This window comes from Spermophilus citellus (assembly GCF_964194105.1).
Source record: "Spermophilus citellus genome assembly, chromosome: 3".
Taxonomy (NCBI): Eukaryota; Metazoa; Chordata; class Mammalia; order Rodentia; family Sciuridae; genus Spermophilus; species Spermophilus citellus.
The window spans coordinates 79,526,619-79,548,178 of NC_138184.1; the positions used below are offsets into that span (position 1 = coordinate 79,526,619).

The 21,560-nt window shown below is 48.3% G+C and overlaps 1 protein-coding gene and 1 long non-coding RNA gene across 17 annotated transcripts in view; one reads left to right on the top strand and one right to left on the bottom strand.

Moving 5' to 3' along the window:
• CIT (citron rho-interacting serine/threonine kinase) overlaps nucleotides 1-17,467 on the top strand; it is a 170,133-nt gene extending 152,666 nt beyond the window's left edge. For 9 of the 16 annotated variants that reach the window (XM_081288029.1, XM_081288038.1, XM_081288040.1 and 6 more), the window contains 17 exons: nucleotides 892-1,029; nucleotides 1,544-1,724; nucleotides 1,881-1,972; nucleotides 2,463-2,567; nucleotides 2,785-2,954; nucleotides 3,686-3,730; nucleotides 4,205-4,285; nucleotides 4,436-4,571; nucleotides 6,996-7,135; nucleotides 9,447-9,539; nucleotides 10,038-10,146; nucleotides 10,241-10,369; nucleotides 10,996-11,076; nucleotides 12,476-12,554; nucleotides 12,682-12,861; nucleotides 16,136-16,439; nucleotides 17,405-17,467. In XM_081288029.1, the coding sequence (XP_081144155.1) occupies nucleotides 892-1,029; nucleotides 1,544-1,724; nucleotides 1,881-1,972; nucleotides 2,463-2,567; nucleotides 2,785-2,954; nucleotides 3,686-3,730; nucleotides 4,205-4,285; nucleotides 4,436-4,571; nucleotides 6,996-7,135; nucleotides 9,447-9,539; nucleotides 10,038-10,146; nucleotides 10,241-10,369; nucleotides 10,996-11,076; nucleotides 12,476-12,554; nucleotides 12,682-12,861; nucleotides 16,136-16,439; nucleotides 17,405-17,428 (2,087 nt within the window). In that variant the 3' untranslated portion in view covers nucleotides 17,429-17,467. The remainder of the gene's footprint in view (nucleotides 1-891; nucleotides 1,030-1,543; nucleotides 1,725-1,880; nucleotides 1,973-2,462; nucleotides 2,568-2,784; nucleotides 2,955-3,685; nucleotides 3,731-4,204; nucleotides 4,286-4,435; nucleotides 4,572-6,995; nucleotides 7,136-9,446; nucleotides 9,540-10,037; nucleotides 10,147-10,240; nucleotides 10,370-10,995; nucleotides 11,077-12,475; nucleotides 12,555-12,681; nucleotides 12,862-16,135; nucleotides 16,440-17,404) is intronic. The other 7 variants (XM_081288039.1, XM_081288044.1, XM_081288032.1 and 4 more) reach the window with 3 other exon arrangements.
• Nucleotides 13,989-16,242, bottom strand: LOC308645695. Its single transcript, XR_014021267.1, has 2 exons — nucleotides 15,749-16,242; nucleotides 13,989-15,087 (listed from the first exon to the last, which is right to left on the bottom strand). It is a non-coding gene; the product is annotated as an uncharacterized lncRNA (long non-coding RNA).
• Nucleotides 17,468-21,560: the final 4,093 nt, after the last annotated feature.

Consider the following 21,560-nt stretch of genomic DNA (forward strand, 5'->3'; position numbering starts at 1 on the left):
GTGTCAAAATAATTTCATAGGCTGCAACTAACCTACTCTAATGTTTTTTTTAAAGACAGTTTTATTTAAAGATAATTCACATATGATAAAATTCATCCATTTAAATTGTACAGTTCAGTGTTTTTCAGTAAGATCTACTTTCTATCTCTGGATTTGCTCCTCTGGGTTCCTATCAGTGGGATCATACCATGCGTGGCCTTTTGTGTCTGGCTCCTTCCACGAGTGTGATGTATTTGAAGTTCACCCGCATTGTAGCAGGTGTCAGTACGCAGTTTCCTTTTATGAATGTATGCATGGTATTCCTTGGCACAGGGAATGATCATCAAAGGGCTTTTGGATCACCTGTACTTTCTTCCTGGCATAAATCATGCTGGTTTGGACAAGTGTTTTCAGTTCTCTTGGGTGTGTACCTGGGAGAGGACTTGCTGGGTCAGACGGCGACTCTGTTTAGCTTGCTGAGGACCTGCCAGGCTCAGGTCCAAAGTGGCTGCACCATTTCACTCTCCCCCTGGCCACGCACAAGGGCTCCAATTTTTCCACATTCTCACCAACTCTTGTTTTTCCATTTCTGGGTCGTAGATGTCCTTAGTGGTGGTGAAGTGGCGTTGCATTGTGGTTTTGATTTGCATTTCCCTAATGGCTGTGATGTTGAGCATCTTTTCATGTGCCTATTGACCATTTATTTATCCACTTTGGGGAGATATCTATTCAAATCCTTGACCCACTTTTTAATTGAGCTGTCTTTTTATGACTGAGTTGTGAGAGTTCTTTATGTATTCTAGACACAAGTTCATAATCAGATATGATTTGCAAATATTTTCCCCTCATTTTGTGGGTGACTCCTCACTTTCATTTGCAGTACTCTGATGATTTAATTTTTTCCCCTTTCAGAATATAGCCGGCGTCTTAAGGAGCGCATGCACCACAATATTCCTCACCGATTTAACGTAGGACTGAACATGCGAGCCACAAAGTGTGCTGTGTGTCTGGATACTGTACACTTCGGACGCCAGGCATCCAAATGTCTCGGTAAGAGAAGTGGTGGTGCATCTGTGGTGGGCCCTGTTTCTCCATCTGAGGAACCCATCAGGTGAAGGCCATGTTTTCCTAAGTTCCTCATCGTGAGATGCATTTGTAGCCAAGCTCTTCATTTTAGAGGGAGGACACTATTTTTACCCCATTGAAGCAGTGATCCTATACTCCTGGCTGCAGCTCAGGCTGTGCAGTGCCCTCATCTCTGTCGGTGTCCAGCCGTTTTGCCAGGATGGCTTTTCCCCGTCTTCTCCCACAGAACCACACAGACACATCCTTTGCGCACCTGTTTGTGGGCAGCCTGTATCGAAGCCTGGAAACTGGGTTGGGAGCATGTGGCTGTCTTGTTTCCTGCCTCTGCAGAGGCCCTGCTCTTGGGAAGCCTTAAGGTCGAGCTGGTTGCTGGGCCTGTTTACAGAAGCTGCTTGGGTGTGAGACTCCCCAGGCTCGGCTGGAAGGCCACACTCTGAGCCCAGAGAGTGTTTTCAGGGTGTTCACTGCTCTCCCCTAGAATGTCAGGTGATGTGTCACCCCAAGTGCTCCACGTGCTTGCCAGCCACCTGCGGCCTGCCCGCCGAATACGCCACACACTTCACCGAGGCCTTCTGCCGTGACAAAATGAACTCCCCGGGTCTGCAGACCAAGGACCCCAGCAGCAGCCTGCACCTGGAAGGGTGGATGAAAGTGCCCAGGTATTGTTGCAGGGTGGCTTGGGGTCCCCAGGTGTTGGTGCTGAAGGCCACGGGCCACTCCTGTTCTGATGCCTTTTCGAGGGTCCCCTCCTCTGGGTCCTTCAGACTGATTCTTCTGAGTTCCAGCATTTTCCTTTCCCAATTTTCTTTTCCCAGGAATAACAAACGAGGACAGCAGGGCTGGGACAGGAAGTACATTGTCCTGGAGGGATCCAAAGTCCTCATTTATGACAATGAAGCCAGAGAAGGTAAATTAATAATTCAGGGGGAACTGCACTGCACGTGGCTAACCCAGGTCTCCCAGCGTTGGCGTGAAGGCGTTGTTTGGACTGCCTCGCGAGCCTTCTACGCTCTCCCATTTTTGAAAATTAAAAGCCAAATGACTTCTCTAAAGGTTATTGGTGCGATACTCACATCTATAGGTCTCCCCCCCGGAGAGCCCGCAGGGTGCTGCCCTGAAGATTCCACCTGCTAATGCCTCAGAGAACTTCCGCCTCAGCCAACTAACCCATAAATCCGCATCGTCATCAGAAATTTGACTGTGCCACTCATCTGACACACTTTATTTTTTTTTTTATCTTCCCTCTCTGCACACCTCTTTCCCTTCTTTGTTCTCATGCGCCTCTCTCTACACGCGTCCCCTGTCTCTGTCCCCCTGTCTCTCTGCTCTGCTCTTTTCCCCTCGTTCTTGTGCCTGTTCTTTTGTTTTTCTTTCTGCCCCTTCCTCTTTGCACCAAGCTGGACAGAGGCCGGTGGAAGAATTTGAGCTGTGCCTTCCCGACGGGGATGTATCTATTCATGGTGCCGTTGGTGCTTCCGAACTCGCAAATACAGCCAAAGCAGGTGAGGGCAGGTGGGCCAGGAGTGGCAGATCAGCAGGGGCTAGAGGGGAACATGAGGGTTGGCTCTGCCAAGGAAGCCCACCTTCCCTGGCTCGTCTGGCTTCGTGGTGACGGGGACCGTGTGGTTTGGCGGGCTGTCTTGTATCTCAGGGCCATCCCTGCCAGTGGGAATGGGGGAAGTCCACACCCAATCCTGTGCTCTCTGTGGAATCTCCTAGATGTCCCATACATTCTGAAGATGGAATCTCACCCGCACACCACGTGCTGGCCCGGGAGGACCCTCTACCTATTAGCTCCCAGCTTTCCTGACAAACAGCGCTGGGTCACCGCCTTAGAATCAGTTGTCGCAGGTGGGAGAGTTTCTAGGGAGAAGGCAGAAGCCGATGCCGTGAGTATGCCCGGGGGCGGAGTTCGGTAACTTAGCTTGGGGTCCCCTGGGTTGTCCTGGTGTCCCTTGCGCTGCCCTCTGGGGGGTGACAGCACTAGACAGTGATGACCAGGAGTTCTGTGGCAATGAGGTGAAACTCCAAGGCGGGAATGGAGCATCTCGAGCCCTCTGAGGCAGCTCTGAGGAAAGGGGAGGCAGCGGCTAGCCTGCTCTTGGGGCCCGAGGGAGTGTATGACAGCAGTACAGCCACTTGTGCTCCCTCAAGGGCATCTGCTCTGCTGTTTACTCTGATGAGTTCTTTGGCTTTAAGGCTTGAGTTACAAGCACTTGGCCATGAATCAGCACAGCGGGCTGCCACAGCCACGTCGACTTCAGGGAGGCTCTTCCTGGTTGCTCCTGCAGTATTTGCTCTTCTGTGGGCAGGTTTGAAGTCCTACTTACCCTTCAGATGTTAGGAACGTGGGTGTGCCTTGATTGGCATCACTCCCCCCAGAACGTTCGAAGGTGCAAACAGTGCTCATTGCTCATTGGCGTTTGCTCCACTCAAGACCCAACAGCTCTTTTCAGACACTTAGCTCCTAATAAACACTTTAAGGGTTTGCAGTTGGAAAATTCTTAACCATGAGCCTCCTGGAAAGAGCTGTGCTCGCTGGGCAGGCCTGTTTTTGTGAATGTTCTGTATCTCACATGTGAGCCTTTTACTGAGATCCACGTTGATATGTGTACAATAGGCCCGTGGCTGGGTTTTCTACGAGCTTCTGCCAGCGTGGGTTCAGGTAAAGAGATTCAGAGGCTGTTGGTTTGCTGCTGACCCCACTGTGCCTTGCACTTTTGCTGCAGTCTTGGGGGTGGGGGCAGCAGGAGCCGTCCATGTGGCTTGCTAACCCTTTGCAGGTGAAATCTGTGTAGCTTCAGCTATTTCCTATTCCAGAGCAGCTCTGTGTCTACACACTCACTTCTGTGTCCAAGCCAAGTTATGACTCTGATGCTAATTAACAACCGCCCCAGAGAAACCCATAATATCTACATCTTGCCTTTGGAGCTCAGATAGAATTACTGGGCAAGAGGCCGGGGGCGTAGCTCTGTGGTGGAGTGCTTGCCTAACCTACACAGGCCCTGGGTGCTATCCCCAGTGCCAAAACCCAACAACAACAACAAAAGGGGGTGGGGAGCTAGGAGAAAAATGTGTTTTCTGAGTTTGACTTTAAGTTTCTCTTTTTCGTTTCATCTTTTCTTTCACATATGAAAAGAAATTGCTTGGAAACTCCCTGCTGAAACTGGAAGGTGATGACCGGCTGGATATGAACTGCACACTGCCCTTCAGTGACCAGGTAACATATTTTCTGGGCACTGTCAGCCAGTGTATGGCTACAGCCACACACCGTCGAGAAAGGGAGGGCTGTGTAGGCTTTGTGGCTCTTCTGCTTTGGGACTGTCATGGTGACGTGACTGTGCTTACCTTTGGACTTCTGTCCTTACAGGTGGTGTTGGTGGGCACCGAGGAAGGGCTGTATGCACTGAATGTCTTGAAAAACTCCTTAACCCACATCCCAGGAGTTGGAGCAGTCTTCCAAATTTATATCATCAAGGACCTGGAGAAGCTACTCATGATAGCAGGTGTGAGGCCAAGGCACAGCCCTTTCCTTTACTTTTAAGGGAAACAACTTAAGAGCCAGGTTTCAGGCTTGTGAGGCACAAAGCAGGCTGTCCTGGTGGAAGGCTGGAGCAGCAGTGGCTCTTTCCTCCTGAGGGATGCCAAGCCTCAGCTGACGGGCCCTTTTTGTCCACGTTTGGTTCCCTTTTGGTGTTCAGTTGAGCATAGTCTGACACCTGCAAAGAACATCTCACCATTATGCCTATAGTGAAGAATGCTTAGGTTAGTCAGCTTTTCATTACTATAATGAATCACCTGAGACATGCTACTAATGAAGAAAAGAGGTTTATCTAGCTTGTAGTTCTGGAAGTTCAAAGTCCAAACAGTACAGCGCTGACTGGGTGAGGCCAACCCTTGGCTGCATTACCTCATGGGTAGAGAGCATGGTGGGAGGGCTTTCAGGAGCAAGCAGACTCCACATAGGAGAGCTGGGTGGGCCAGACTTGCTTCCTCTATAATATCCCTCTCCAGCACTCAAGGGGTCTCACAAGAACTCCATTCTGAGAGCATGCCCCCAGGGACCTCAGGACCTTCCACTGGGTCTCACCACTTAAAGATTCCATAGCACTTCCCACCAGTGCTACCCTGGGGACCAAGACTCCAATCACAGGGGCTCCCCAGAGCATATCTAAACCATGGCGAGTGCCAAGCCTCAAAGATTCATCAAAGTCAAATTCCTTGTCCTGATTGCATCAGCAGCACTGTGGGCCTTGGCCTTCCTAGAGCTTCCTGCTCCTCACAGTCTCTGTGTGATTACTTCCTGATCTTTCTTATGTCTCTGAATACTCAGAGACATGTCATCTAGATTCACCATGGGCTCACATTTTTTTTTGGTACTGAGGACTGAACCCAGGGGTGTTTTACCACTGAGCTACCTCCCCAGTCCTTTTTTATTTTATTTTTTAAATTTTGAGGCAGTGCCTTTCAGAGAATCTTGCAAAGTTGCTGAGGCTGACTTGAACTTGCTGTCCTCTTGCCTCAGCCTCCCGAGTTGCTGGGATCACAGGGATGTGCCTCTGCACCTGGCTTCCACTTGCTAACATTTTGTTAGTTTCCTCTCTTCCTCCATGTGCGGGTATCCTACCAGCAAGGGCATTCTTTCACATGACCATGGCACAATTTGTTTTTTTTTTTTTCTTTGTTGGCAAATTTTTTTTTAGAGGAAAAACAGTATTATTGGCTCAGCATTCAAAACATGTTTTAGGTGTGGCTGGGTCCACAGACTGAAGTGACGTGGCCAGAGACTGGCCCTCCTGGAATGGTGGCTCTGTGCTGTCCCTTTCCTCCTGGCCTGTTGCCTTCCTCCATTCCTGTTTTCCTTCCTGATTATACTGTTGAGTAGTTTTAGGTTCACAGCAAAACTGAGAGGAAGGTACAGAGATCGGCATGCAGCCCCCTCCCATTCCCCAGCCCCCTGCATTGACAGCGTCCACACCGCCTGGTACGTTGGTTGCTGTTGAGGAACCTGCACGGGCAGTTTGTCATTGCCCAAAGCCCACAGTGTCTGTTGGCCTCACCCTTGGTGTTCCACTTTCTCTGGGTTTTGGCAAACTTATGCTGGTATGTGCATGTGGGAAAGTTTCACATGGTATGATTTTTTTTTTGCCTTCAGGAAATTTTACCCTTGCCATAATACAATAGTCTGATACGTTGCCCACAGTCCGATTTTACCTAGGGCCCAGTAATGTTTTTTATAGTGTCTTCCCCTCGACTCATGGTTCAACCCAAGGTTGCGCTTAATCCTGTCTTTATCTGGAACGGTTCCCATCCTTCCATTTGTCTTTCTTGACATTGACGTATTTGCATAGTCAAAGCCTGTTGTTTTATAGAATTTCTTCTCCTTGTTGCTCCCAGACATTCTTTCTTTACCCAGGAACATGTTTAAAAGTTCAGTTCTTCCTCCAATCTTATGTCTGCAGAATTTCCCCCCTTAGAATTTGGACTAAAAGGCCAAATGTTTCCATCTGAGATCTAAAATAGTGAGCATCCCTAATTTGAAAACCCGAGCCATTTTCAGTGCTAATGAGGTGCTACAGGTGAACAATTCCAACTGCCCTCACATGATAGACAAGTCATTGTCAAATTGCAGAAGCTCTTAAAGTATGTCATAAAATCATCTTGCAGCCATGTATATAAAGCATATATGAAACATAAAATAATTTTGTATCTAGACTTGAGTCCCACCCCCAAGTGATCTCATTATGTTTATGTAAATATTCCAAAATCTGAAATCTGAGGCACTTGTGATCTCAAGCAATTCAGATAAGGGGTGCTCAGTGTAGAGGGGTGTATGGAAATCTCAGCAGCTTCTATTTGGAACTAGACCAGGCCTCCCTCCCTGTCTTCACTACTGCCTTCACGCTGACGGAGGCTGCTCCTTTCCTCAGGAGAAGAGCGGGCCCTGTGTCTGGTGGACGTGAAGAAAGTGAAGCAGTCCCTGGCGCAGTCGCACCTTCCCGCCCAGCCAGACATCTCGCCCAACATCTTCGAAGCTGTGAAGGGCTGCCACTTGTTTGCTGCTGGCAAGGTTAGTGCTCCTCGGGCCTCCGCTGGTGGAATGTCCAATGTCCTTGAAGTCACCAATAGCTCCTTGACCTGACCTTGAAAGTCAAGCATCCCTCAGACTGGTTTGAATTGCTGTTGCTTCCTTTGGGCCTGCAAAATGATCTGGGTAGCCATGAAATTTGCACAGGTTTTGAATCGGAAAGAAACACAAGAATAAGATGAGCAAAACTAAAAGGTTGATCCGTAATTTTAGAAGTATGTATGTGTGATGAGCATTTTTTTTTTTTAAGAAAAAAAAATCCTAACATAGAACCCCATGTCTGATCTGGATGGAAAGATAATTTATTACTAGAGATTTACAGATTCTAACTTACGACATTTAGACAGTCATTCCTCAGTATCTGAGGGGGATTGGTTCCAGAACCACCCCCCAACAACATACCAAAATCCGAGGACACTTAAGTCCTTTGTACCCTGTAGGATGGTAGTGTTTGTACCTTTGTATATGACCTGTGTACATTTTCCCACGTTCATGAAATCATCTCTAGATTATTTACAATACCTAATTCAATATAAATGCTATCTAAGTAGTTATTCTGTATTGTTTAGGGAATAATGATTTTTGGTACAGAGGCAGGTTTTTTCCTGCTGAATATTTTCAGTCTGTGTCAGTTGAACGTGCGGCTGTGGAGCCTGTGGATGCCGAGGACCAAGCATGCCACGGAGCCGCTCACCAGCACTCAAGGGATTCTCTTGTGTTTTCTAGTATATTGAAATTTTGCCCATAAACACGTTTGTTTGCCTTCTCCTTTAAATATGTTTTATCATGGTCTGGGGCTGTAGAGCACCTGCCTAACATGTGTGAGGATGTGGGTTCAATTCCCAGCATCACAAAAAATAAATAATTTTTTTTTATTAAAAGTGAAGAATATTTAATGGACATATACAGACCTCCACACACAACTCTAGTGAAGCCTGGAGCAAGCCACTTCCCTTCGCTCCAGAAATAGCTTGCTGGTCATTGCTCAGAAGGCTACTCAGATGGCATTGACTGAGCAAACCCCTCTGTGTGTGACCTCAAAGACCTCTGCCCTAGGGCTGCAGGACTAGACGGGGAGGGGACCTTTTCCTTCCCTGAGGTTACTGATGCTCGGTCTTTGATTTCACTTGTACTAACTGTAAACAGAGGACACTTTGGGTTTTATTGAACAAGTGCTTCTGGCGTGGCATTGCTTCACTGGTCATTAATTTTTGCCTTTGCCTTTGTTTTTTCTTCCTTTAGCTTTCCTGGCTTTCTTCCATTATTCTTTGTTCTAATATAATTTAAACTTATTAACTTTTCAGGGTATTTTTCTAATATAACCATTTTAGGGCCACACATTTCCTTCTAACTACTAGTTCAGTTGTGCCCTATAAATTTTGATATTATAACTTGTTATAGTTGTTCTACATGTTTAAAAATTTCTCCTGTGAATGATGAGTTACTTAGAAATGTGCATTTTAGTTTCCAAATTTTCATATTTTAAAATTATAAATTATTTTTATTTTTTAAATACTAAAAAAAGTATGAGACATACACCTGTAAGTGATAAAGCCAAGTGATGTAATAAACACCCCTGAACCTGCTATCCAAACCAAGAAATAGAACTGTTCCTCCTCTATTCCTCTCCTTTCCTGCCCAATTGCTGACCTTCATTTCAGGACAATTTGAACAATAAGTATCTTTTCACCCTTGATGAATGGCAAAGATCTGGTTGTAGGGGGGTGAAAAAGAGGAATTTGACTCTAGAAACAGGGAATTTTGATGTGGAATCTGTAGGTACAGGCCTAAGCTAAGAGCATTTTCATTTATACTGGAATTGTCTTAAAATTCCTGTAGCAATTTCTATTACCTTTCCTCTCCTTTCCCTTATCCTGTCCCGCCCCCTTCTGCCAGGGGAAGGTTGTCAGAAGAATCTGTCTCTAGCTAAAGGCACATGTGTGCAAAACGTGGGTGCTATCAGGTGGATCCTGAGGCCTTCCCTGGATCCCAGCTACAGTGGTGTTTCAACCAGCAGACATTTGGTAACGTCTGAAGACATTTTTGATTGTCACAACTGGAGGGTGCTATAGTCATCTCGTAGGTCCAGACCCTGATGCTGCCCATCATCCTGCAATATGCAGGAGACCCCTCTGCCCCACCACCACACCAAAGAACACACTGGTCCAGATTGTCAGTAGGTCTGAGGTGGAGAGATCCTGCTCCAAACTGATGCTCCTCACCTAGTTTTGCTCCAGAGCCAGGGTGCCCATGGGTGACTCTTTCTTTCTCTCTTTTCCCTTTGGCTTTGCAGATTGAGAATGGGCTCTGTATCTGTGCAGCCATGCCCAACAAAGTCGTCATCCTCCGCTACAATGAAAACCTCAGCAAGTACTGCATTCGGAAGGTGAGTTGCAGCCCCGCCATCCTGCTCTCCCAAGGATCCCACGTGGAGTGTTTGTGTCAGAGAGCAGCGTGTGCTCCTTCTATTCTGCCACCATTCAGCCTGGGGTCACCTCCCTAGAGAGTGAGACCCTTCCCTCTTGGAAGAGCCCAGAGCCACTCATAGCTGTGGTTGATAGTTTAGTCTGTGGGTTTATTGAGCGCCCATCGGCACCAGGGACTAAGCTGGCCATCCACAGTTTGCAGGACAGTTCTCCAGTGTTCAGGTAGGACAGTTGGAGCTAGGAGACAACCTAGGCTACAAAGTCAAGACCACATCTGAAGTTCAGTTTCCCTAGTCTTTCCCTAGTATCATGCTGTTTCAGTTTCCCCTTCCTTCAGTGTCAGCAGTTCTGGCAGCGACTACCTACAAAGCGTGGTTAGATGCTTCAGGCAGAAACAGAAGAGCAGAGGAGCCAGCTGTCCTGTGTCATCTCCTGTCCTTCTCTGCCCTTTGTCTCAGGAGATCGAGACCTCAGAGCCCTGCAGCTGCATCCACTTCACCAATTACAGTATCCTCATCGGAACCAACAAATTCTACGAAATCGACATGAAGCAGTACACACTAGAGGGTAGGGCCGGTGTCCCCCCGCCACCCGCTGCATGGCCCGGGCCTTGCAGGGTCAGAAAGCCCTCCTGAAGCCCACCTCCCACCTGCCTTTACAGAATTCCTGGACAAGAACGACCACTCCTTGGCGCCTGCTGTGTTTGCTTCCTCTTCCAACAGCTTCCCCGTCTCCATCGTGCAGGTGAACGGGGCAGGGCAGCGAGAGGAGTACCTGCTGTGCTTCCACGGTGCGTCCTGCTTGCTCCTGTGGGGCTGGGAGCCAGGCTGGGGCCAGGCCGTGGGGACCTGGGGCAGGGCCTGCTGAGAGTACGGAGGGGTGTTGGTCCAGCACCTGAGGCCTCTGGGCTTCTCCTGCCCACCAGGCACACCCCCTCACATCCTCTGCACAGAGCAGCTCCATCTTTCCTTCTCTGTCCCTCGCTTGCTTGCTCTCTTTCCTTTCTCGTCCTCTGGCCGGCCTGTCTTCCTCCCTCCCTCCTTTTCTCCCTTCCCCTCTCTCTGTTGATATTTTCTTTACTTTTTAAAAATATTAAAAAATCTGGGTCCCCCCTGTTTCTGGGTCTCTGCCTCCTTGATCTCTGTACCCCCTTCCTTTCTCTTCCGCTTTCCCCCCACCGTTTCTTTTCCTACACTCACCTCCCTTTTGTTTGATCCCTCTTTCTTTAATAAAATCAATACTATATTGTCATTTTAAATAAAACAAGGAGATGGTCAGCAGGTCTTCAGGTTTTATTGATTCAGTTAAATCTGGCCAGTTGTCCCTGGGATCTGTCCTCATTCTTGTGTCATGGTGTGTGTCCCCAATGCCCTCCACTCCTCTGATGCTGAAGCCCCATCTCTTGATGCCTTGCAGAATTTGGGGTGTTCGTGGATTCTTACGGAAGACGTAGCCGCACAGATGATCTCAAGTGGAGCCGCTTACCCTTGGCCTTTGGTGCGTGATGCATGGTGTGGGGGCTCCTGTTTTGCCAGAGCCTGTGTTATGGGAAAGAGTTGTAGGTGGAATTCTTTTTGCCTTAAGTATTGTGTCATGCATTTCATCAGACACTGGGCACCATGTATAACAGTCACCTAAGTGAATGTACATGATAGAAGATTCTGAGGCTTACTGAAGAATTGCCTAAGCCAGCTCCACCAGGCCACAGTTCAGCCTTGGAAAATATTTGTTAAGCTCTCATTGTAGAAAGAAGACCATTTGCTGTGGACTTATTTAAATCATTTCCAAACACTATGTAGTGTCCCACAGTATAGCCAAATACCTGCCAATATAACCAGTTCTAATTAGGCAGAGTGGTTAAGCCACATCCATACCTTTATAAGCGTCAACAACACTGTAATGAACATCCTTGAACAAATATTTGTACACTTATCAAATAGTATCTCCGGATGACGGGTCCCTAAAAGTAGAGCTTCTGAGTCCAAGAGTAAACACCCGCATACGTGCAAATATGCACACACACAACTTGTGTGAGTTTTCTGGAATATCATTTGGCTGAAATACCCTTTAAGGCCATTTTATTTATATATTACTGCATGATATACCATTCCTAAACTTAGTGACCTAAAACAGCATATTGTCATTGCTCATGAGTCTGTGGTTTGGTTGGACACCTGTGTTGTTGACAGTCTCACACACACACAGTAGGGACTTCCACTGGGGCTGGTGGCTGGAGGCCTCCTCAAAGAGTATGGACTTACAGGCTGGCAGCCTTGGCACCGCCTCCACATTCTGGTTCAAGGGGCCACAGGGTCGGTGCATATTCACGGCAAGGGAACTGCGTGGGGATTTGAGTCCTGGGAAGCATGACTGAGAGTCTATACCCACATAATGGTTTGCCCCAAGGAATAATAGTGAGAATCAACAGTGCCCATTATATCCTCTACAGTTTCAGTGGTACTATACAGAGAGATGAGTGACTTAATATAGAGATAGAATATTAAGACCAGAAATATCTAATTAGCTAAGTGCAATCTTTTAAAATTTTTGACGATGTATACTATTAGTTTAATAGTATACCGTGAGAAGTCTCCCATGTTTCCCATTTGCTTTATTCTTTCTCTGTACTCCACTAAAGGAAGAAAAAAATTTGAATCACTTATATTTCCAGTGCTTTTTGCAAATAATCTCATAAAATATATATTCTTATTCCCACCTTTATAAAATTTCATTGTGTATGTATATGTAGGGGTGTGTGTGTAAAGTGCTTAGAGGATAGAGTCCTGCAGTGGGGGAGTGCTAGATCAAAGGGGACCTCACAGCCAGGCTTTAATTTTCCCTCTTTGAACCCTCCTCTGCCTTTGCTCCTCCTCCACAATGCCCGGTGGCCACGCAGCCTACAGAGAACCCTATCTGTTTGTGACCCACTTCAACTCACTGGAAGTCATTGAGATCCAGGCACGCTCCTCGCTGGGGTAAGCACCGCGCCTCTGTGCTCTGAGAACTCCATCTTCAGGGGTGGGAGCAGGGTGCCAAGGAGGGGCAGGTGTTTCTTCCTCACCACCCCCCAGTGACTGCCAACTCTTGTCTGGAACTCTGTAGGACCCCTGCCCGAGCGTATCTGGAAATCCCGAACCCACGCTACCTGGGCCCTGCGATTTCCTCAGGAGCGATTTACCTGGCCTCCTCGTATCAGGATAAATTAAGGGTCATATGCTGCAAAGGAAACCTTGTGAAGGAGTCCGGCACCGACCACCACCGGGTCCCCTCCACCTCCCGCAGGTAACAGCCCACCCTCCTCCCCACTGGGGCTGACGTGCTGCTCTGAAAAGCCAAAGGAAACTTGCTAAACTGGTTGAAGGTTTCTCGTCTCCATTCTGCCCTCAAGCACAAACCACTCATTTCTTGGAGGTCTGTGGCCCAGAAATGGCACAAGCCTTTATAAGTGTCTGGAGAATTAGGAAAGGACCGCTTGTAAAAGGAAAAGAGAGCCTTCCCATCTTTCTCTGGTGGGTGTTTCAGAGGTGCTTAGTTGGGAGCACAGATTGTGCTTCCCTGCTTGCAGATATTCTGCTGAGCTAGTGGTCGGCCACGTGGGAGACGGGCAGTGCGGAGTCGGCCAGGTGTGGCCCTCTCTGATGGGCTCAAAGCCTGGTGGGAGAGAGATGGGAGCAGTCAGGGGGTCACAGCATAGGTTGAGGCTCTGGTGGGGTAGTTTAAGCACTAGGGAGGCTCAGGAGGGCCCTGCAGCCTGGACTTGGGGGCCAGAGAGAAGTGAGGCTGGGGGTGACAGACAGGGAGGGCAGTGGGGTACACTGGCAGGAGGAAAGCTGTGCCAAACAGAGGTGCAGGCCCAGAGGCGTGAAGCAGAGGGTGCAGGCCTGGGTTCCCAGCCTGTGTGGTGGCCTCCACGAATGCAGGACCTCCCCAACATGATCACACTGATATTCTTCTTAAATTTCATTCATTTCATAATTTTTGAATTGTTGATCCAATCCCAGGGTGTAGAATGCAAAGGACTGAGAAAGGCACATGGCAGCACAAAATCTCTGCTGGCTCTGTCATGCCTCTCAACTCTCCCCAGCCCCCACCACTTAGGTCCCCATCTAGGAAGGGACCCATGTTTAAAGTTTTTATGTTTTTACTTAGAAATCTTTTGTATATATCCAAGCATATGTGTGTACAATTCTCTTTTTAAAAATAACACTGTGTATTAGTCTATTTTCTGTTATTGTAATGAAGCACCCCATGCTGGGTAGTGCTTCATTACACTATGGACAAGAAGCTGGCCTCAAACTTAAGATCCTCCTGCCTCAGCCCCAGAGTTGCTGGGAATTACGGGCATGTACCACCATGCTCGGCTCTTTGTTCTTTTTTAAATATTTTTAGTGGTAGACGGACACAATACCTTTATTTATTTATTTTTATGTGGTGCTGAGGATTGAACCCAGTGCCTCACCAGTGCTAAGCAAGAGCTCTGCCACTGAGCCCCAGCCCCGGCCCCAGCCCTTCTACATGTCTTGTCAGTGTGGTTCTGTTTGTTGGCAAGTACTGGGGATCCAGCCCAGGTTCTCTTGTGTGCTGGGCGGGTTCTACCTGCCCTCATAAGCATAGTTTTAATCCCAGGAGCTTGCCAAGAATCCACAAGTTATAATAACTAGGTGCTTCCTGATGTCTCCAGAGTGACCACTCAGTGGTCCACTATCTTCCCCTGAAATATCTAGATCCTCCTTAAGTGCTTTCCAAGTCATGCCAGAAACAAGTCAAAATATTGCAATTAGATCTGCTCTCATTGCCTCTTAGATGGCCGGACACCTTGCTTTCAAGACCCTACATTTCCCAGTAAGGAGTTGCTTACTCTGTGGTTGAAAATGGTTGCAGTATCTGTGAACAGGGATGAAAAATAATGTGTATGGGTCCCTGGGGCCCCCGGGCGTGTCTGGAGAACCGGCAGTCAGTCTTGGTTGTCTCCCACCTTAAGGAACAGTCCTTTTGCTGCCTACTGCTCTGGGCAGGTCAGAATGCACAAAGCTGCTTGGCGGGTGTGATTCACTGCAGGCCTCATTTTCCTGGTCTGTTTGGCAGAGCAAAAAACATAATTCTTTGCAAAACACATAAAATGGATGTGGAAGATCATTGGTCGTTAATGGCTATGTAGATGGAAGACTGCCTGCTCAGCTTCCAATGATGAGTGTTTCCTTCCTCCCATTCATCTCGGCTGCCGTCCTCCCTGGGCCAGCCTGCTTTCCCTGGGCACCGAGCGCCCTCACGCTGCTCTATGATGGGCCTCTGAAGACAGGGGTTATGATTTCTCTGCCATTACAATAGGCTTCATGTAGTTCTCCTCTTGGAGTGTATTTGTTATTTGTCTTCATATCTCAGAGCTGTACGGCTAGATGTGCACATGAACCTTGATTTCAAGATGTAGGAATCTGAATGTCACTGCTTCTCAGACATCACAGGGGTGTGGGCCTTCTGAGCACTGTCTTGAGTCCCCAGTTAGAGCCCCTGGGAAGCAAGAGAGACATGAAGCTATTCACAGTGAACTGACCACGGTGAGGTGGCCTCTGCTCACTCTCTCCCTGTGCATCTGGATCTGGCTTCTTCAGAGGTCGTTAGGCCAGGGATGTGCTGAAGGCCTCATGTGGAACTTCCAGGCCCGGCCCAGGGTGGGGGGTTGGGGGGTGCAGCCGGATTGATTGTTCAGAAAGCCCCGTGGAGCCGGGTTGTGGCTCAGTGGGAGAGCACTTGACTGGCGTGTTCGAGGCTCTGGGCTTGATCCCCACCCCTGATAAAGGCCCCAGCGTTTTCAACTGTTCTGTCATCGGCCACCGGCCTCTGGGGGCGATGCTCGGTGAGCTGGCTGGACTGTGGTCGCCCTGCTCGGCCTCCTGACTTGTGTCGGCCTGCCATTGCATCCCATGACCTTACTGCCATGACTTAGAACCATCCACATCTGCAGCAGGTGCCACAAAGACTCGTGGAAAGCCACCTACAGGGAGAGGTGACCCAACACCAGACTCAGGTGTGGGACAGGTTATGGCAGCTGACAGTGACCAGCACAGGATTTCTGAAAACTGTTCCTTTGCACTGAGGCCCTTGTGGGTCCCTGACTTCTGGAGGGCACTAGGGCAGCAGGGTGTAGTGGGGATCATGATGTCACACTGACCTGGTTTGGAATCCAGCACAGGCAGGCACCTCGCTGCCCTGTGTCTCCATTTCTTGACTATTCAGTGAGGGTCCTGCTTGCTTCTGGCTCCCCGGGCTGCTGTGATCCAACAAGATGAGGGGGTCGCACACAGGAAGAGCTTCGCCACAGGGCCCGCACAGGAGGCGTGGCCTGCATTGGGGCCAGGAAGCTTGGCTTCCTGTTGTGGTAGCTGCTGCCTTCCCTGTCCTCACTGCCCAGACACAAGAAGCAGAAGGTCCGGGCTCCAGGCCTGGCCTTTTTTTAAACAGTGGTGGTGACGTTGAGATGTGGGGCCACAGAGTAGAAGGGGGACACCCTTTGGGGATTGTGACTCCCCAGCTCCCTGCCCCCTTCTCTTCTTGCCAGCAGCCCCAACAAGCGAGGCCCACCGACGTACAACGAGCACATCACCAAGCGCGTGGCCTCCAGCCCGGCGCCACCCGAAGGCCCCAGCCACCCCCGAGAGCCAAGCACACCCCACCGCTACCGCGAGGGGCGGACAGAGCTGCGCAGGGACAAGTCTCCCGGCCGCCCCCTGGAGCGCGAGAAGTCCCCAGGCCGCATGCTTAGCACACGGAGGGAGCGGTCCCCTGGGAGGCTGTTTGAAGACAGCAGCAGGGGCCGGCTGCCTGTGGGAGCCGTGAGGACCCCACTGTCCCAGGTCAACAAGGTGAGGCGACATCCTGAGGCCTGCATGTCTGTCACAAGGTCCAGAGGTGTGACCTTAGGTGCTGAGGTCACTACTATTACTCAGGTTTTGTAAGGTACTTGGGTTGGTGAGGAGAGTGTACTGTTTTGAAGAAGGTGCTGCCCGGGCAGATAGGGGGTGTGGTAGGCGTGAGGGTGCCTGTGTGGCTGTGTAGGATGTCCTCAAGTGGGAGTTGCTCCAGGGCGGGACTGTTCCCCTCCCAGGAGGGAAGTGTCAACAGCTCCAGAGCTTTGAGGGGTGTTCTGTGTGAATATGTGTGTGTGTGTGTGTGTGTGTGTGTGTGTGTGTGTCCCCATTAAACACAAATGATAATGTGTTGTACAAAATGTTCTTTGCACAGGATTTTTCCCCCCCCTGGAAGGCTACATAGAAACTCAGCAGGGTTGCCCTTCTAGAACTTTGAAGTTTAAAAAATTTTTAAATCATGTGCATGTATTATCTACAGGAGGAAGACTGGGGTTCCCACAAGCAGGACAGGCCTGTGCTTGCTGCCTCTCTGCAGGCCAGCCTGATCCAGGAGCCTGCTCTGCATGGCTGAGCAACCTTTTTGTCCCCCTTTCTGCATGATGTTCTCCTCCTAATGCCATCTGCAGTTCACTGTTGGCACCTCTGCAGACAAAGGAGGAAAAACCATTTTTTCAGATTGCTTCTCACTTGTCAGTAAACTTGGCTGTATGTGTGTCAGTGCACATGTGCCCCTCAGGAGAATTTCACAGCTCTGCAAATGTCTAGGTGACTGTCACCCCCTCGCCACCCTAGTTGAAGGGCTGGCTCTGCGTGTGGGTGCTGCCCTGCACTACCCTCACTGCTGGCCACCAGAGGGACAGACCAGGCACTCCAAATGCCTGTTTAGATGGTGCAGAGTGAGCCCAATAGGTCCTGGCTGCGCATGACTAACGCCCTTCTCATTTTTACTTTGCTTGTAGGTCTGGGACCAGTCCTCAGTATAAATCTCAGCCAGAAAACAAAACAAAACAAAACAAAACAACTCCTCATCTCAGTCTGCAGGAAAACACCAAACACACTATGGAACTCCACTGCAGGGGACCCCAGCACCTATCTGCTCAGCCACCCATGGCACAGCTGGGCACAGCCCTGCCTCGGCTTGGACACCCCTGTCTCCAGAGGTGCAGGTGGCTGGGGCTCTTGAGAGCTGTCATTGCTTGGGGCCTCCTCCAGGCACCTTCCTGCAGTCACCCTCTTTGCACTTTGTTACTCTTTCAAGCATTCATAAACTTTTGTACCTAGCTCTAGCCTGTACCAGTTCATCAGAGGAAACCAACCGGAACACTAACTGTGGTTAGAATCCTAATTAGCTACTTAAGATCCTGGGGTTGGTTGGTTTTTCTTTTCGGTATTCTCCTTTGTTTCTTCTTCTTCTTCTTCTTTTTTTTTTTTTTTTTAAAGACAACAGAATTCTTAATAGATTTGAATAGCAGTGTATTTCCTGTTGTAGTCATTTTTAGCTAGATCACACCATCAGGTCTCTGCCACTGAAACGTAGTGTAGAAGAGTCCCCGTTGTTCCGCTAATCTCACACGTTCCTGTCGCTTCATTCTCGTTCCAGTCCATTTTCATAGATGGCCCTGCTTTACGTAGGGTGACATCGTAGCCAAATGTTTACTGTTCTCATTGCCTTTTATGGCCTTGACGACTTCCCTTCCCACCACCTGAGAATGTACGGAGGTCATCGGGCCTCAGCTTGGAGGCAGTGACCTGGGGCCAAGGGACCTCACCGAGCTTTCCTTCCTCAACCCCCAGTGTCATCCCCAGCCTGCTGTCCCCGCTTACCATGTAGCTTTGGCCAGGAAAGCATGCAATAGACTTGCTCTGAGCCCAGCATTAATGGGTCTTGGGGTTGGGGTCTTGGGTTGGGAGGGGACTGTCCTTGATGGCGTGTTGCTCCCCACTCTGGGATGGGGAGGAGACCCGTACAGGAGCTCTGCATGGCGGTTCACTGCATGTGCTGCCCCCTGACCTGGCTGACCCCTTTGGGTTGCGCTGCCAATGTGTTGATGCCATCCCATAGCTCCTACCGAATTGAGACCCTCTGCCGACTTGCCAACAACTGGCCACAACAAGCTGCAGTCTGTAGCACTGAACAAACAAACAAAACGCTCAAGCCTTACGACCAGAGAAGGACTTCAGCAAACCGCCCCCCACTCGGTTTCCCCTCTGACCCTCACGCTCCCCCGCCGACTTCCTCACGGATGACTGTGTTCACACAAAATCCAGCACGGTTCTACCCTGAAACTGTGACTTCTCAAATGAGCCTTTGCCTAGGGCTAGACCTAAGACCAGGATGTTAGAGAGAAGCCGCAGCTCAACTCTTCCAGCCCCACTGGGTTGGCTGGTCCTCCCTAGGTGCAGTGCGGCGCCCCCTATTTCTCTCTGCCTTCTTTCAGAGGGCCGAGTTCCTGGCAACTGGTATAGAACCAACCTAGAGGCTTTGCAGTTGGCAAGCTAACTAGCGGCCTTATTTCTGCCTTTAATCTCCCACAAGGCCTCTCCTGCTTTAGATTCTCCATGACTCTTAGGCATGCCTCAAAACCAAGGCACATCCTAGGTGGGCTGAAGGTAGACCTGTTTCCACCGCAGCAGGTGAACGTGACCGTGTTTTCAACCCATGTGTCCACAGTTCAAGTAACTTTCCAGATTGCAACCTGGCCCAAATACCGGCTCCTTCCTGCTCGTCTCTTAACCTAAGTGCTTTCTTGTTTGAACCACCCATGAACCTCCGTGTTGTAGCCCATTGGCAAGTGTCCTGCTGCTGTGTTTTATGTGTTGCTTGGGATCATATTCTCTCCCCCCTCCCCTAGGGCAGATCTGACTGAATGTTTGCTGAAGTTTTTGTCTCTTGGTCCACAAGTATTTGGAAAGGTCACTGATAATTGGTCTTTCAGTCTTGGCATTTCATTTAGGATCTCCATGAGAAAAAGGGCATCACAAGCCCTGAAAAATGTATATTGTGTGTCTCATTTGTGAAATGCTTCCTGCTATATAGAACTAGCTCAAAAGACTGTACATATTTACAAGAAACTTTATATTCGTAAAAAAAAAAAGGAAATTGAATTGGTTTCTACTTTTTTATTGTAAAAGGTGCATTTTTCAACACTTACTTTTGGTTTCAACGGTGGTAGTTATGGACAGCCATCTTCATCAGAGGGTTGGGCGCTCCATGTGTCCACCAAGACGCCAGCAGGAAATATCGAAACATGAAATTGCAGTCAAAAGCTTATTAGTATAAATAAGATTCTAGGTCTCCAAAAGTACAGGCTTTTTCTTCATTACCTTTTTTATTCAGAATAAGGATGAGAACATAAGGAACAATTCAAGATCCACCTTGAGAGGGATGAACTTTGTTGTTGAACAATAGTGAAATAAAGCAATGATCTAAAAATGTTTGCTTTGGTGCAATGACCTCATCTTTTCTTGACAGAAACCATTAAAAACAACAACAACAACAAAAAAACATCGCCAGTGTCTGCATTGGCTTACTTCATGACCTGGGGCCTTCCTGGCTCTGTGGGAGGTTTCTGGGTGGCAGGGGGCACATGGTGATGAGCATATCCTGCTTTCCTGGAATCAAGAGCTCAAGGGCTTCTCTTCCAAAGCACACCATCGTGAAGTTTGGTCAGTACTTCCAGGGAACCAGGAATGGGTTATTAAGATCATTTTGAAGAACTGCAGAACCGGAAAACTCTGTAAGCAGTCTAGTAGGCCATTTTAAAAGGATTTCTCAAGAATGGATCACTCATAACACAGCCAAACAGGAAAGCAGGTCAACTTGATTTCTCTCATCCATTATGAGGTCACCAGAAATTTAATAATGTACGTGTCTTTGGAGGAAGCAGTTCAGATCAAGGTAACTAAAAATGTAAATACTTCTGTTTTTAACTAAATCCATTTTTAGTCTGCAAGGTGAATTTCCTCTGCTACTTTGTTATATAACTAGCTAGATATAGAAAAACATTGGTTTTGGCAATGGTATATATATTTTCATGGTTCCTGTTGTTTTTAGTCTTTGATCTTATTATTTTCTAATCAGGCAATCTTACCATAATCAAAATTTGACATGCAGGGTTATGTCTGATGGCTTGTAATGCCATATCAGCAATATTGTTCCTCTTTTCTGTTTTTACTGTTGGGCATAAAAATTGGCCACAAGATCATAATTATAAGAATGAAAATAACTCACAGGATGAAGAAATGAAATGTTAGAAGCTTTATTTCCTTCTAATGTTAAATACTGACCAACCATTTCAGTTATTGTTCTGAGAATTCTTGGCAGACACAGACTTTTTAAAAGCTAAGTAAACATGTTTTGGTTCCAAAAGAAATGCACCAAGATAGGTTCTGTGACTCTAAGGAACAACCTCAAAGAAACAACCAGAAATTGAGGCCCAGCCCTCCCTGCTGCCATTCCTGTTTCTTATGCACAAAATCAGATGTCGTGTTTTCTGTGCTTACAACTTAATTTTCATGCTTATGACTTTAATCCATGCTATAGATTTTTACCATAGTTGGAATGACTTGGCTTTTAGACGACATGTGTGCATGTCCTTAACTTCTTTGTTTCCTCCTGAAGACCACTATAGTTGTTCCAGGGCTCAAGTTTCTGTTTCCCCACTAATTTGCTGGTCAAGAGAAGTATTAGGGACAGATTCCTCTGAAGTTGGATGATTTGATGTGTAAAGATTCCGTCAAATACACAGGAAATTTCATAACCGGAAAGCTTTTGGACACTTAGGCCAAAGAGAGATGGTTTGTTTAATGGGACCCAAGAGCTGGTCTGTCTTCAGAAGTGGGCCTCTGTAATGTGATTGGCTTTAGAAACACATGGATGCAGACTTAAGGGTGGGTCCACAGGGGTGGGGCCAGCCAAGCTTTCATTCCTAAGGTGACAGTTGAACTGGCTTGTTCCTGTGGTTCTCAGCCAGGGACAATTGTGCTTCCTTTCCCCAGAGACCACTTGACAATGTCTGAAGACAGTTTTGGTTGTTACAATAAGTGGGTGGGGCACTACTAGTGCCCAATGGGCAGAGGTCAGGGCTGCTGCTAAACATCATTCCAAGCACCGGG